Source organism: Leptopilina heterotoma, unplaced genomic scaffold (assembly GCF_015476425.1).
Source record: "Leptopilina heterotoma isolate Lh14 unplaced genomic scaffold, ASM1547642v1 Lhet_157, whole genome shotgun sequence".
Taxonomy (NCBI): Eukaryota; Metazoa; Arthropoda; class Insecta; order Hymenoptera; family Figitidae; genus Leptopilina; species Leptopilina heterotoma.
The window spans coordinates 1,191,413-1,206,829 of NW_025110871.1; the positions used below are offsets into that span (position 1 = coordinate 1,191,413).

At 28.2% G+C, this 15,417-nt stretch overlaps 1 protein-coding gene across 4 annotated transcripts in view; it reads left to right on the forward strand.

Annotated features, from left to right (window-relative positions):
• The first annotated feature begins 226 nt into the window (after positions 1–226).
• LOC122498659 (zinc finger protein 768) overlaps positions 227–15,417 on the forward strand; it is a 38,386-nt gene continuing 23,195 nt past the window's right edge. For 2 of the 4 annotated variants that reach the window (XM_043606504.1, XM_043606506.1), the window contains exon 1: positions 227–360. Coding sequence is in view for 2 of the 4 variants with exons in the window: in XM_043606503.1 (XP_043462438.1) it covers positions 258–360 (103 nt within the window). In the remaining 2 variants the exon portion in view is untranslated. The remainder of the gene's footprint in view (positions 361–15,417) is intronic. The other 2 variants (XM_043606503.1, XM_043606505.1) reach the window with 1 other exon arrangement.

The following is a 15,417-nucleotide window of genomic DNA, read 5'->3' on the forward strand; positions in this document are numbered from 1 at the left end:
ACCGGCGCGGTTTACCAAAAGAGAACCGGAGATTACAAGTTTCGTCGTTGCTTGCCGCGGATCGGCACACAAATCGGCATGTGAAATAAATTAAATAAATCCTTGTGTCACACTATTACAAAACCTCGTGTTTTTGTTTCCCAACAAAAAAAAAAAAAAAAAACCTCTCGCGCACGCACGCGGACAAGTGTCGCAAACTAGAAAAAAAAAAATACTTTCAAAAAAAAAAGAAAAGAAAAAAATAAAAAACGGTGTAAATGGCGCTCTCCGCACGAAATCAGTCGACGTCGTACGTGAACTTATATTATTCGATTGTTCAACGCGCAGCGTCACACTACTTTAAGGAATACTACAATTCCGGTGAGTACATATCACCGTCGGCGAATGCCATTTCTCTCTCTCTCTTTCTCTCTCTCTCTCTTTTACTCTCTCTCTCTCTTTCTCTCTTTTTTTCTCTCTGAAAAAAATAAAATTCCGTTTCGTTTTTTGGACACAACACAGGACCCTCCGGCCACACCGACGTTTGGCCGCTATTGCCACCCGCAGCCCATTCAAACGTTTTTAACCCCCCTTCTGCTGCTGCCGTCTCTCTGTTCCTCCCGCTCGTCAACCCCCACCCACCCAGCTTGATTCGTTTTGCAAAACAACCCCAACGATATCGGGCCAAGCAACGCACACCGCTATTCATCTCACGGCGGTGTGATAAACTTTAAATTTTCCCGCCTTCGTCAACGCCGCTCTCTATATCCAAGGTGCAACTTTTGCCCCAGCCTAGTGCACGCAACCACATGCAATATACCATTGTTAAATTAACAAACGCCTATGTGCCAACGTACTCTAGACACGTGTCAATTATTATTCTCGTTCCAAAGTACAGCGAAAATCAGTTTTTCGCGATAAAACTTTTCCTTAAATCTTCTTTTATTTCTTCAAATTCAAAAAAAAAAGTGAAACAAAAAGTGTGCCAAAAATTATATTTTCCATTCTGTTTAAAAATCATCTTTTTCTAATTATTATCAACGCGTGTGTCTGTCTGTGTCCGCTTCTCTCTCTCTCTCTCTCTCTCTCTGTGTGTGTGAGTGTGTGCGATTGGTTACTCAGCAAGTCTGGACTTGCCATAACTTTTCTACTCACAGTGCCTTCCATTTATTCCTACCCTAGTAATTATTAACTCCAAGGCCGTAATATTTGGTTGAAATAAATTTTTTTTCTCTCTTCGTCGTAGCACTTGCAAAAAAAAAGAAAGAAGGCCACAAAAAAATTCGATTTTCAAGAAAAATTCAAAAATTTAGAGAAAAATGAATTTCTCTAGACATTTGCGGCCACTGTTTTCATTTGGGTTTAATATTTTTAATTTGGTTTTAAAACATTGTCGAAATTATTAACCGATTATTAACTAACTTAATTTATGCAAAAATTACATGAGAATTGAAAAAAAATTTCATTCGTTTCTTGATTTTTATTCAAATTTTACTTCCTGAGAAAATTAGAGTCTTCAGTTTAGTGCTTTTTCAGGAGAAAAAAAGGAAATAAAATAAAAACAAAGTGCTTACCAACGAAGAGTAACAAAGAACAAGAGTTTATACAAACAATTAGTATCAAAAACAAGAGTTTATATACAAACAATTATTAACAAAAACAAAGTTTATATACAAACAAATGGTGACAAAAACAAAAATTCATACAAACGAATAGAAACAAAAACAAGAGTTTATAAAAAACGAATGTTGACAAAAACACGAATTTATAAAAACAAATAGTAACAAAACAAGAATTTATACAAACGAATAGTAACAAAACAAGAATCTATACAAACGAATATTAACAAAAAACAAGAGTAAAAAATAAATTAATACAAGTAAAGAAATTGTGGAAAAAGAAGACAAAATTATTTAGGAAAAAATGGTGAAAAAATAAAACAAAATTATTCAGGAGCAAACAGTGAAAAAATGAAACAAAATTAATTTAGTAGCAAATAGTGAAAAATAAAACAAAATTATTTAGGAACAAATAGTAACAAAAGTCTATACAAATAGTGACAAAAGAAAAAAAAAAAAAGTTTGTAAAGACTTTACAAACAAAAAAAGACTATACAAAAACAGAAGTAACAAAAAACAGTAAAAACAGTAAACAGTAGAAACAAAAACAGAAGACTATTCAACCAAATATTATAAGAAAAAAAAGTGTTTACAATAGACGAATAGTAACAAAAATAAGAGTTTATAATTTATATATACAAACAAATATTTTCAAAAAAAGTGACACAAAAGTTAACATAAAACAAATGGAAACAATAACAAAAGTATATACAAACAAATAGTGCAAAAACAAGAGTTACAAACAAATAGTAAAAAAAAAGTGTATACGCATCAAATATTAAAAAAAAACAAAAGTGAACACAGACGAATAGAAACAAAAAAAAATACAAAAATTAGAAAGAAACAAATTACTAATATTAACCAAAACAAATATTAACAAAAATGAGAGAATACACAAACAAATAGTAACAATAACAAGAAATTATACAAAGAAATAGTAGAGAAAAAAGTGTATACAAATACATAGTAAAAAGAAAAGAGTGTACAAACAAATAGTAAAAAAAAATAAAACAAATGTGCGTATACTAAATAGTAGTTATACTAAATTGTAGAAACTACTTTCAAGGAGAAAATAAAACAAAAAAATTTCCATACGCAAAAAAATAATAGAAACAATATAATCAGTGTAGAAAGTAATAAAATAAACAAAAAAAGTGTGTCTACCGATAAATAAAAACCAAATGAATAAATAGTGTCTAGAGATAAACAAAACAAACATGTACAAACATGTATTAACATATTGTGTACAATTAAATATAAAGTAAAATAAATAAATAATACAAATTAATAGAGCAAAGCAAATCGACATAGTGTTTACAAAAAACAAACAAATAAATAGTGAATACAAAAAAAATGGTCCAAACAAATAAATAGTGAATACAAAAAAATAGTCCAAATAAATAAATAATAGTGAATACAAAAAATAGTGGAATAAATAGTAGAATAAATAGCAGACACAAAGGAATATAAGTAACAAATAAATTGTGCCTACAATTAAATAGTGGACACAATAAAATAGTGTTTAAATAAAAATAGTGGTGACAAATAAGTAGTAAATAGAATTCAAAAGTGAATGCAGTAAAAATTTTTAAAAGTTTTTTAAAATTTTATTTTAAAACTTTCTAACAGTGCCTACAATTAAATAGTGCATACAATTGAATAGTGAATACAATTGAATAGTGAATACAATTAAATAGTACATACAATTAAATAGTACATACAATTGAATAGTGAATACAATTGAATAGTGAATACAATTAAATAGTGAATACAATTGAATAGTGAATACAATTAAATAGTGAATACAATTAAATAGTGAATACAATTAAATAGTGAATACAATCAAATAATGAATAAAAATAAATGATAGAGTCAAATAAATAGTAGAAACAAATAATAACGAAAACAAACAAATAAATAGTGAATACAATAAAATAGTGTATAAAAATATACCCTTAAGTTAAAATAAATAGTAAATACAATAAAATAGTAGAATTCAAAAATTACTCTAACAAATATTAAACGTAATATAGTACAATTAAAAAAATAGTGAATACAGTAAAATACTGTATAAAAATAAATAGTCGAATTAAAAATAGCAAAGAAAAATACGGCAAACAATATTAAACATACAAAAACATAGTGTATAAAAATAGTCTTTTTAATTGAAAAACTATTGCAAAAATATGAAAAATGAAAAAAATGAGATATCTATAGTATCAATTAATGGAGAGAATATCAAATGTGTAAATATAAAGAGATAAAAAATTTTATGAAAGCAAATTTTATTCATTCACCTATATAATGTAAAATGAATTTCTTTAATGGAAAAAATGATGAGAATTATTTATCCAAAGGAAAAAAAGAAATTTACTCATTTTTCTCTCTCATCAGAACAAAATTTTTATTTACGTATGCAATGAAAACAAAAAAAAATTACTTGTCTCTGAATGATATTAATAATTGAATATTTTGAAAATTATACATTTGCTCAAAAATATTTTATTATTTTACTCTTTTTTTTTTTAAAAAAAAAGAGAAATTGACACTATCAATATTCAGAAAATTTACAAAATATCAAAATTATTCAAAAAAATAAATGCAGTGTCATGTTTAAAATTGAAAAAAGTTGCTGCAAAAGCGCAAAAATACAAAAAGAAAAACGTTTAAGAAATATTAATTTCTCTATTAAAATTTTCCATATTAATAATTAATAAGCAATGAAGAAAAGTAGAGCAAAACTTGAGTACAAAAATAATTTCTCTATATCAATGGAACTGAAAATAATCTTTTTCTTTTTCTTCTTCTTTATACATTTATTAATATATATATATATATATATATATATAAACTTTTGAATAAGAAATATGCTATTAATGCATCACTAGAAATACAATATCGTATGAAGATATTAGCATATCGCATATATACATACTGTCATTTATAAATGACTCACCATGTGGACGTAAAATATCTTCAATAGAATAAATAAAACATTCAGCAATGATGATTTAAAAATTTTTAAATATAAATTTTTCAGAAAAAAAAATTATCAAAAAATAAAATTTAGAAATAAAATGTATATTTTATATAAATAAATAAAATAAACAAATATATACAATATATAATATATATATATAATACATTTCCTTCGAGAAAAAATTTATTTCAATTTTTGGCACGCTTTTCACTTGCGAAACATTATTTTCCTATAAAAATTTTTCTCTTCATTAATTTTTTTTTCAGTTACTTTTTTTCTTGAATATAGGTACTTTTTTTTTATTTAGTATCCTTTTTTTATAGAAGTTGGAAAAAATCCCTCCTTCCCCCCCCCTCTCTCTCTCTCTCTCTTTTTCTCTTTGAAAAAAAAATAATTTTTAATTTCAGAAAAAAAAATTTCTCTCAATTTTTTTTTTTTATTTAAAAGAAAAAAAAATTCTTTCACTAGTTTCACGTATTTTATTTTTTCTCTTTTTTCCTTTATTTTTCTATATATACATATATAGAGAAGAATGTGTTTTCAACCATTAACGAGTGTTTTTCTTCTTGTGAATTTTTCCATCGTTAAGAGGACATAAAACAGAAAAGTGCAAAAAAAAGAAGTGCAGAGAATTTTCTCTTCTCAAAAATTCGTCAGAAAAAATACGGAAGATAAAAATTTTTTCGTAAATAAACAAAAATTATATTTTACATTTGCAGAGAGAGATTTTTCTTCTTTAAAAAAAATTTTTTTTTTTTTCTATTTACATAGGGGAAAAAAATGTTTCTGAAAAAAGTAAATACATTTTTTAACTGCGAACAATTTTTTTTTACTTTTAAAATTTATCCAAGTTTTAAAATCTAGTCAAAATGAAAATACTTTTTTGGCAATTTATAATATTTTATAAATATTCTATGTTAAATAAATAAATTTTCGATGAAATAAATTATTCAGTGGGGAAAATAAAAAAAAAAAAATTCTCTTTCTCTTTGCAAATGTAAAATAAATTTTTGAAATTTAGATTAAAAATTAAATAAAATGAAGAATTCGACTTATAAAAAAATGACGGCAAATTTTTGAACAATTTAATAGACAATTATTAATTAAGTGAATATAGAAACATTGTTTAATCAAACTTAAGAAAAATGTTCGATTATTTTCGAAATACAATCACAGCATTTAATCAAATTGGAGTATTTTCCCGGATTCGGGCTCCTAGTATTCACCTTTTTCATAAAGGTAAGTTTTTAGGCGTTTAATGACAAAATTTTTAATTTTTCTTTTTAAACACATTTTTTTAAACACTAATAAATTAACATATCAAACAAATTTTTTAAACTTCATTAACGACACTGAAAGTGGAAAAATAATTAAACTTACACTCATTGAAAAGATTGCAAAAAACATTTTTTATACAATTAAATTTTCAAACTTTTACTTATGTCTAGAGGAATTAAAAATATTTTTTTTTCATTTTCTTTCATCAGCAAATTTCTCTATAGAAAAATTATTTAAAAAAAGATTTAATTTTCTTTCTTAAAAAAATTTCTCTGTAAAAGAATTATTTGAAAAAAAATAATTGTAAAAAGAAATTTCAATTTTGAGAAAAAAAAAGTTGTGATGGTGATTTGTTAAAATTTTGTAGGTACGTTTATATAGTGAAGAGAAGGTTTTTTTTTTCATTGTTTTTTTTTTTATTTTATTTTTTTATTGTCGCTCGTACAGCATTCGGTCGCGTAGGTTAAATTCTAGTCATTCAATGTCACCTGCTTGCGCCTAAAAACAAGTGGCTACCTGGTGAACGCAAGACACGAATCAAGATCCAATCGTAGTCCGGCGCCGTACCTACAACAACTTTTTTCCCCTTCTATCGTTCATCTCTCGCATCAACATCGCTTTTTTTTTCTCTCCCCGTACTTTTTTTTCGTCCAGAAATATCGCATGCAATTATTGCCCAAGCTGGTTCGTAATGAATCGTCATTCTCAATACCAAAAAAAAAAGAAGTTAATGACGCACTTTTCAAGGCCAATCTCACTTTTATTTTCACATAATCAAAAAAGAAAAAAAAAACCCGCAAATTTCTCATTATTCATTAATTATTGAAAAAAAAATTTATTTTCCATTTTTTTTCATGAAAAAAATTCCATTTTGCAAAATTGGAAAATTTCTTAATTTATATTTGGAGAAATATTAGAAGAAAAAGCAAAAAATTTTCGTCAATAGTCACAAATAATGAAAATAATATTACATCGAAGGGAAATTTTCAAGACGATCGAGCTTGGTCATTGTACTCTACTTCTATTCTTAGCTTACAGTCACTTTGAAGTGCTCGCCACGACGCGCGTAAGTCGCTTGATTGCTTCAAGACCGCGTCTACTATCCTACCATTGCCAACATTGCACGCATTTACATCTCAGCGTATCCTGATACTTTGAATGGAAACTGACGCATTAAAACGAAGTTTATTTCAAATTGTACAGTGATTTTTGTTTTACAGAGAAAAAAACAATTTTCAATTCTATTTTCAATTTTTCTAATTGCAAAAATTAGTTGGAACTTGAATAATTTCCTTTTTTTTCAAAATAGATTTCTGTTTCTTGGGAAAGAGAATTTTAAAAAAGAATAAAAAATTTTTGAGTACAATTGACGCTAATTACAATAAACGCTACTTACAATTAGCGTTATTTTTACAATTGTGTAGTGACACTACTTGACGCTACTTACAATTGACGCTTCCTTCAATTATCACTACTTACAATTAGCGTTATTTTTACAATTGTAGTGACACTACTTGACGCTACTTACAATTGACGCTTCCTTCAATTATCACTACTTACAATTAGCGTTATTTTTACAATTGTAGTGACACTACTTGACGCTACTTACAATTGACGCTTCCTTCAATTATCACTACTTACAATTAGCGTTATTTTTACAATTGTAGTGACACTACTTGACGCTACTTACAATTGACGCTTCCTTCAATTATCACTACTTACAATTAGCGTTATTTTTACAATTGTAGTGACACTACTTGACGCTACTTACAATTGACGCTTCCTTCAATTATCACTACTTACAATTAGCGTTATTTTTACAATTGTAGTGACACTACTTGACGCTACTTACAATTGACGCTTCCTTCAATTATCACTACTTACAATTAGCGTTATTTTTACAATTGTAGTGACACTACTTGACGCTACTTACAATTGACGCTTCCTTCAATTATCACTACTTACAATTAGCGTTATTTTAACAATTGTAGTGACACTACTTGACGCTACTTACAATTGACGCTTCCTTCAATTATCACTACTTACAATTGGCACAGCTAAGTGATGCTACTTGCCAATTGCGCAAACTGTAATGAAAACTAGTTGCAATTGGCGGTAGTTACAATGTTCGTTAATTACAGACGACGCTACTTACAATTAGCGCTAATTGTTATGAACGCTGCTTACAATTAATGCTATACTTACAATGGACACTGCTAACGTTTGACACTCCTCACGATTGACAATACTTACGATTGACCCTACGTACAATTGACACTACTTACAATTTATACTACTTACAATTAAGTCACGTTACAATTGACGCTACTTACAATCACAATTGGCTACAATTAGCTTTTCTTACAATTGGCTCTAATTCCAGACGTCGCTACTTACAATCAGCTCAAACTGTTATCGACACTACTTACAATCTGCATTATCGCTACTTACAATCATTGCAACTGCCAATCGACGCTACTTACAATTAGCACTAATTACCATCAACGCTGGTAATTAATACTTAGAATTATCGCTTACTTACAAAATTGTTATTAACTGTAAATTATCTCTACTTACAATCAGCGTTACTTTCAAAATTGTCTTTACTTACAATCAGCGTTACTTTCAATTATCCCTAATTAAAAAATTGTAAGTAGAGATAATTTGCAGTTAATAACAATTTTGTAAGTAGCGATAATTCTAAACTTTAATTAACAGCGTTGATGGTAATTAGTACCAATTGTAAGTAGCGTCGATTGTCAGTAGCAAAAATTGTAAGTAGCGATGATTGTGAGTACTTATGGCGCTAACTTACAATTAACTTTACTTACAAATTACTATTTACTTTACTTACAATCAGTTTTTATAACAGTTGGCTCTAAGTGCAGACGATGCTAATACTTACCATTCGTATACAAACTATCCTCGACGCTACTTACAATTGGCACAAACTTCCATCGATATTACTTACAATCAGTTCCAATTTGAATTAACATTAATAACACTCGATGTTTTTTACAAATTACAAATTTATTTCCTTTTCTCACTAGTTGCAATTTTAAATCCATTTTATCTGCTAACAATTTTAATAAAATTGAAAAAAAACACATTCAAATGGTCAGAAATTAAAAGAAAAAAATTTTTAATTACATACAGTTCTTTGATTATTTTTTATTCATCAGAAAATAAAAAAAAAAAATTGAATTTAAAACAGAACGAATTTCTTTGACTGTTGAATGAGAAATCTTATCGCGAATTAGAAACGTTCCCTAACTTCTTCATCTTGTTTTTTTTCTCTTTTGCTTTCATTTCTTTCATTTCTTTTTTTCTCATCGAATAATTTGGAAGTCGGCCATCTCTGAACCCATTAAGAACAACTGTTTTAGAAGCACGCTGCTGTAGTATTTCCTACTTTATTTTTATTAGCAATCGAGACTTTACACCTCTCTCGAAGATCATCAATTCAATTACAATTGAGATGTTATAACCATTGTTAGAAAATGAAAATTATATAATATATGGAAGAAAAAATGATTTTTTTCTATTCCACGATAATAATTTTCCATAGCTTAATATTTAAACTATAAATATAGTTAAATATAAGTTTGAAAATAATTATTAAATTTTTTGAGTATTCGAAAATTGCAAAATGCTCTTCTTCAAGTGCAGTGACTCGAGAATATTTGTCATGGAGTTCTTTTTTTGCGCACAAAGACCCTTCTACAAAAATAACTTTACCAGCGTATACATCCAATTTAACGTGGTGCATCAAATATATATGTATATATTCTTATGTATCTACTTTTGTACGAAATACACTTTTCAGTTGTAAATTGTAATTTACAAAATAATTTTCCATCGAATTAATTTCGTTCGTAGAAATATAGTATTATATGTTTATAATTTATTATCTAAATAAATACATTCGAAATATAGTCCTGTGTCAAATTCAATCTCTAATTTTTGTATAGTTGGAGAAAAAGGGATTTTTTTAAAATAGAGTCGAGGAGATTAATAGGAATTGCGCTTAAAATCGGTGTTAGGTTCAATTGTCACTAATTGACAACGACGCTACTTACGATTGGCGTTACTTACAATTGGTTTAAACTATTATCGACGTTGTTGTACTTACAATTATCACTTGCTTCCATCAATGCTACTTACAATTATCGCTTGCTGCCATCGACGCTACTTACAATTACCACTTTCTTCCATTGACGCTACTTACAATTATCACTTGCTTCCATCGACGCTACTTACAATTATCACTTGCTTCCATCAATGCTACTTACAATTATCGCTTGCTGCCATCGACGCTACTTACAATTACCACTTTCTTCCATTGACGCTACTTACAATTATCACTTGCTTCCATCGACGCTACTTACAATTACCACTTTCTTCCATTGACGCTACTTACAATTATCACTTGCTTCCATCGACGCTACCTACAATCATCACTTTCTTCTATTGACGCTACTTACAATTACCACTTTCTTCCATTGACGCTACTTACAATTATCACTTGCTTCCATCGACGCTACTTACAATTACCACTTTCTTCCATTGACGCTACTTACAATTATCACTTGCTTCCATCGACGCTACCTACAATCATCACTTTCTTCTATTGACGCTACTTACAATTACCACTTTCTTCCATTGACGCTACTTACAATTATCACTTGCTTCCATCGACGCTACTTACAATTACCACTTTCTTCCATTGACGCTACTTACAATTATCACTTGCTTCCATCGACGCTACCTACAATCATCACTTTCTTCTATTGACGCTACTTACAATTATCACTTGCTTCCATCGACGCTACCTACAATCATCACTTTCTTCTATTGACGCTACTTACAATTACCACTTTCTTCCATTGACGCTACTTACAATTATCACTTGCTTCCATCGACGCTACTTACAATTACCACTTTCTTCCATTGACGCTACTTACAATTATCACTTGCTTCCATCGACGCTACCTACAATCATCACTTTCTTCTATTGACGCTACTTACAATTATCACTTGCTTCCATCGACGCTACTTACAATTATCCCTTGCTTCCATCAATGATACTTACAATTTGCGTTAACTGTAGTCGACGCTTCTTACAATTATTGCTGCTAATCAACGTTACTTATACAATTAGCAATAACTGCAATCGACGCTACTTACAATCAGCGTTACTTACAATTAATAATAACTGTCATTGACGCTGCTTACAATTATAATTGTAACTAGTTGCGATCGACGCTTCTTACAATTGGCAGTATAACTAAAGACGACAATCTTCGTTACTTACAATTTGTTTTAACTATCATCGCTACTTACAATTATCACTTATTTCCGTCGACGTTACTTACAATTGGCGCTAATTTCAGTCGAAGCTACTTACAATCGGCTTTATAGTTACAATTGGTACTAATTACCATCGACGCTACTTACAATCGGCTTTATAGTTACAATTGGTACTAATTACCATCGTCGCTACTTACAATTGGTTTTAACTGTCATTACATATATACTTACAATCGGCTTTATTTACAATTGGTTATAACTGTTATCGACGCCCTATCACCACTACTTACAATTATCACTTGTTTCCGTCGGCGTTATTTACAATTAGAGCTAATTTCAGTCGAAGCTGCTTACAATCGGCTATGGTTGCAATTGGTACTATTTACCATCGACGCTACTTACAATCGGCTTTACTTAAATTTGCTTCTACTATCATCGACTCCATATCATCGCTACTTACAATTATTATATGTTTCCATCAAAACTACTTACAATGGGCAATAATTTCTGTCGACGCTACTTACAATTTTTCTTATCCTATCATCAACGCTATTTACAATCGGATTTACTTACCATTGGTATTAATTACCATCGACGCTACTTACAATCGCCTTTACTTACAATTGGTTTTAACTATTATCGACGCTCTATCATCACTACTTACAATTACTATACTTGTTCCCATCGGCGCTACTTACAATTGGCACTAATTTCTATCGACGCTACTTACAATTTTACTTACCCTATTATCGACGCTACTTACAATCGGTTTTAGTTACAATTGGTACTAATTACCATCGACGCTACTTATAATCGACTTTACTTACAACTGATACTAATTACCATCGACGCTACTTACAATTTTTTTTAATTACAAATGGCACCAATGACTATCGACAACACAACATACAATCTGAGTTGCTTACAACTGACACTAATTACTGTTGTCGCTAACTACAATCGTTCCAATTTTTTTCGACACTTAGTGAATTACGCTGTTTATCATTGTCTCTACTTACAATTAGATATCAGGTAGACACTACTTACTATTAACTCCATCCACAATTAATGTTTAAAGGCTTGAATTAATTTCTCAAAGAATGTCCTTCAGATTAAAAACAAAAGTACACTTTCTTTTTCTTTTAAAGCAGAAAATTGAAAATCATTTAAAAATAAAAATTAAAAAAATGTTTTACAAAAGTAATTTGTTAGTTGTCGATAATATTCTTTAAATTTTTTCTGATCTACTAAATTTCGCAGTTATAATCGCATATAATAGGATAAGAAATTTTTGAAACAAAAAAAAAAAAAAAATTGCATTGTAGTTGTTGCAGTGGGCAGTCAGACAGAATCATGAGTTTAAAGAAGGTGGGACCCTTTCGATTCGACGAAAAACAGGTTTCTTTGCTCAGACACGCAACAGAAAACCCGCATCGAATGTTAAGTACAGACAGAGTCAAAAGTTATTCCGATATATATATATACATAAGACGCATTAAAATATAATATACGCGCAGAATTGTAGCATATTATAAAGCAAAGATATTAAAACGTTCAATAAATTAACCCTTTCGATCTTCGCTTTTTCCGCGTATAGGTCTATTTTTTTAAAGCGCTCCGTTGAACAATCCGGAACAATCCTTTAGTTCCATGAAGGTGCACTTGGCAAAAAGCAGATACATTCACGGATAAGCGAGCGCGCAATCTATGAAGGGTAGATTCTTTATGGATAAGATCGTATCTCAAACATTGAGAGTGCAAATGACGCTCAGGGAGACGCGCTAAAACAGTAGTAAATGAAATCTTAAATTATAAAATTCATAAAATTTATCAAATTTATGCTCACAAAATTTCTGTTCATCTGAATATTCAGTTCTTGAAATTTTAAATTATATTTATATATATATATAGAGAAAGAGGGAGAAAGATATGGATGGTTAAGTGTTGAGACTCAAAGAGGTGATAATGGTTTTTACACCTCTACTCTCACTTTCTCACATGCAACCTATTTTTTTTATTATTCAATACATTTTCTTTCGACATACATTTTTAATGAAAATGGGAAGTTTAAGGCCTGATTTACAATAATTGGAGAAGTAGGAAATTAAATTATTATTATTTATCCAACTGTTGACCAAAAAAAGGGGTCTTTTTTTAGCCAGTAGTGTTTATTTTAAACATTATTATTTTGCCAATTGTCTTCTAATCTCGCACATTTTTCACCTGAAAATCTTTTTTGTTAACTTGAATTCAAATTCTGATTTCTTAACCACTAATGACAAAAAAATAATTAGAATTCTTTAATCACTTCTTCACAAAAAATGCAAATTAGGATTTTTTTAACTACTTATAAAATACGATTTGGTATTTTTTTTAAGCAAATTGGTGCTTATTACAGATTGAATTTTGCTAATTTATTGCAAAATGTTTCTGAAAATTTTGTCATGTATTAAAAACATTGACATCTGAAAATTAAATTATGGCTTCTAACCGCACTTTTAGCAAAAAATGAATATTCTTCAATTATTTTTTAATAAAATTGCAATTTAATATTTCTTAACAACTGGTGATAATTGCAAATTGTGTTTTGCAAATTATTTGAAAAATTTGCCAAAGTTCCGCACTGCTTTAATTGTTAACTAAATGTAAAATTAGGATTCTTTAGCAACTTTTAACCAAATATAGAAATTAGGATTCCTTTGAAATAAAAAAAATATAATTTTGTTATTTTTTATCAACTGGGGTTTTGTTGTTAATTAATTTTTATCTAATATCTGCTTAATTTTGCGCAAAATATTTATCATTCAAAACTTTTTAAATAAATTATTATTTCTTAAGGACTTTTAATCAAAAAAATTGCAAATTAGGATTCTTCGACTACTGTTAAAATATAATTTGGCACTTTTTGGGAAATTGATGTTCAAATGACTTTGAAAATTTATTGCAAAATTCTAGCAAAAATTTTGCCTTGAATTAAAAACAAATTAAAATTAAATTATGTTTTTCTTAACCATATTTAGCCAAAAAATGAATATTCTTCAACTATTATTTAATAAAATTTGCAATTTGTTATTTCTTATCATCCGGTGATAATTGCAAATTGCGTTTTGCAAATTAATTGCGAACTTTGTTACAAAATTTTCCCACCTCTAATAAAAAAAAAAAAAATTAGGATTCTTTAGCAACTTTTAAACAAAAATAAAAATTAGTATTGTTGTCAATTAATTTTGGCCTAATATCTGCGTAAAATTTTACAAAATCTTTAAAAGTCAAAACTTCTTTTATTACGCAAAAAAATTAGGATTTCTTAACGAATTTTACCAAAAAAATTGCAAATTAAATTAGGATTCTTCAACTACTGTTAAAATACAAATTGGTTCTTTTTGACAAATTTGTGTTTATTACATGTTGCATTTTGAAAATTTATTGCAAAATTGTTTCCAAAAATTTGCCCTGATGCTTCATATTCATTGAGGACTGAAAATAATATTAGGATTCTTAAAATATTTCTTACCAAAAATATACAATTTGCTATCAAAAATACAATTTGCTATTTTTTATCAACTAGAATTCATTATTAAATTAACATTTGAACAATATCCTGCAAATTTCTGCCAAATTTAGAGCAATCATAAATTTCTTTTTGGAATTAAACTACAAATTAAAATTCTTTAACTAAATTTAACTGAAAATGCAAATTGGGTTTCGAAAATTATTTTTTACCATAAATACAATTTGCTCCTCTTTAGCAACTGGTGTAAAGATTTCATTTTGCAAATTACTTCCAAAATTTTACAAAATTTTGCCCTGAATTAAATCTGAATTAAATTAACGACTGAAATTAAAATTCGGATTCTTTAACCACTTTAAAAAATTTTTTTCAAAATTACATTTTTCCTTACCCGCAACATTTTTTTTTTTTTTGTTTTGTTAAATTACGAAATTCATTCAGACTTTTTTTTGAGCTTCAAATGTCAATGTATTTATCAAAGTCTTCATGACATTTATATAGAGGCGTTGTCACGCACAAAATCCCACCTCCTTGTTACGTACCTCATTTCGTTCAATTTTTTTCCTGTTTTTTTTTTTTTTTTTTTTTTTTTTTTTTTTTTTTTTTTTTTGAAAAAAACTTTTAGAAGAATTTTTAATAAATGTTTAATAACTTTTCAGCTACTTTATAAATATTAAAGGAAATAAAAAAAATAGATAAAGACAAGTCAAAATATCGTTAACAGCCATTAAAACTAAAAA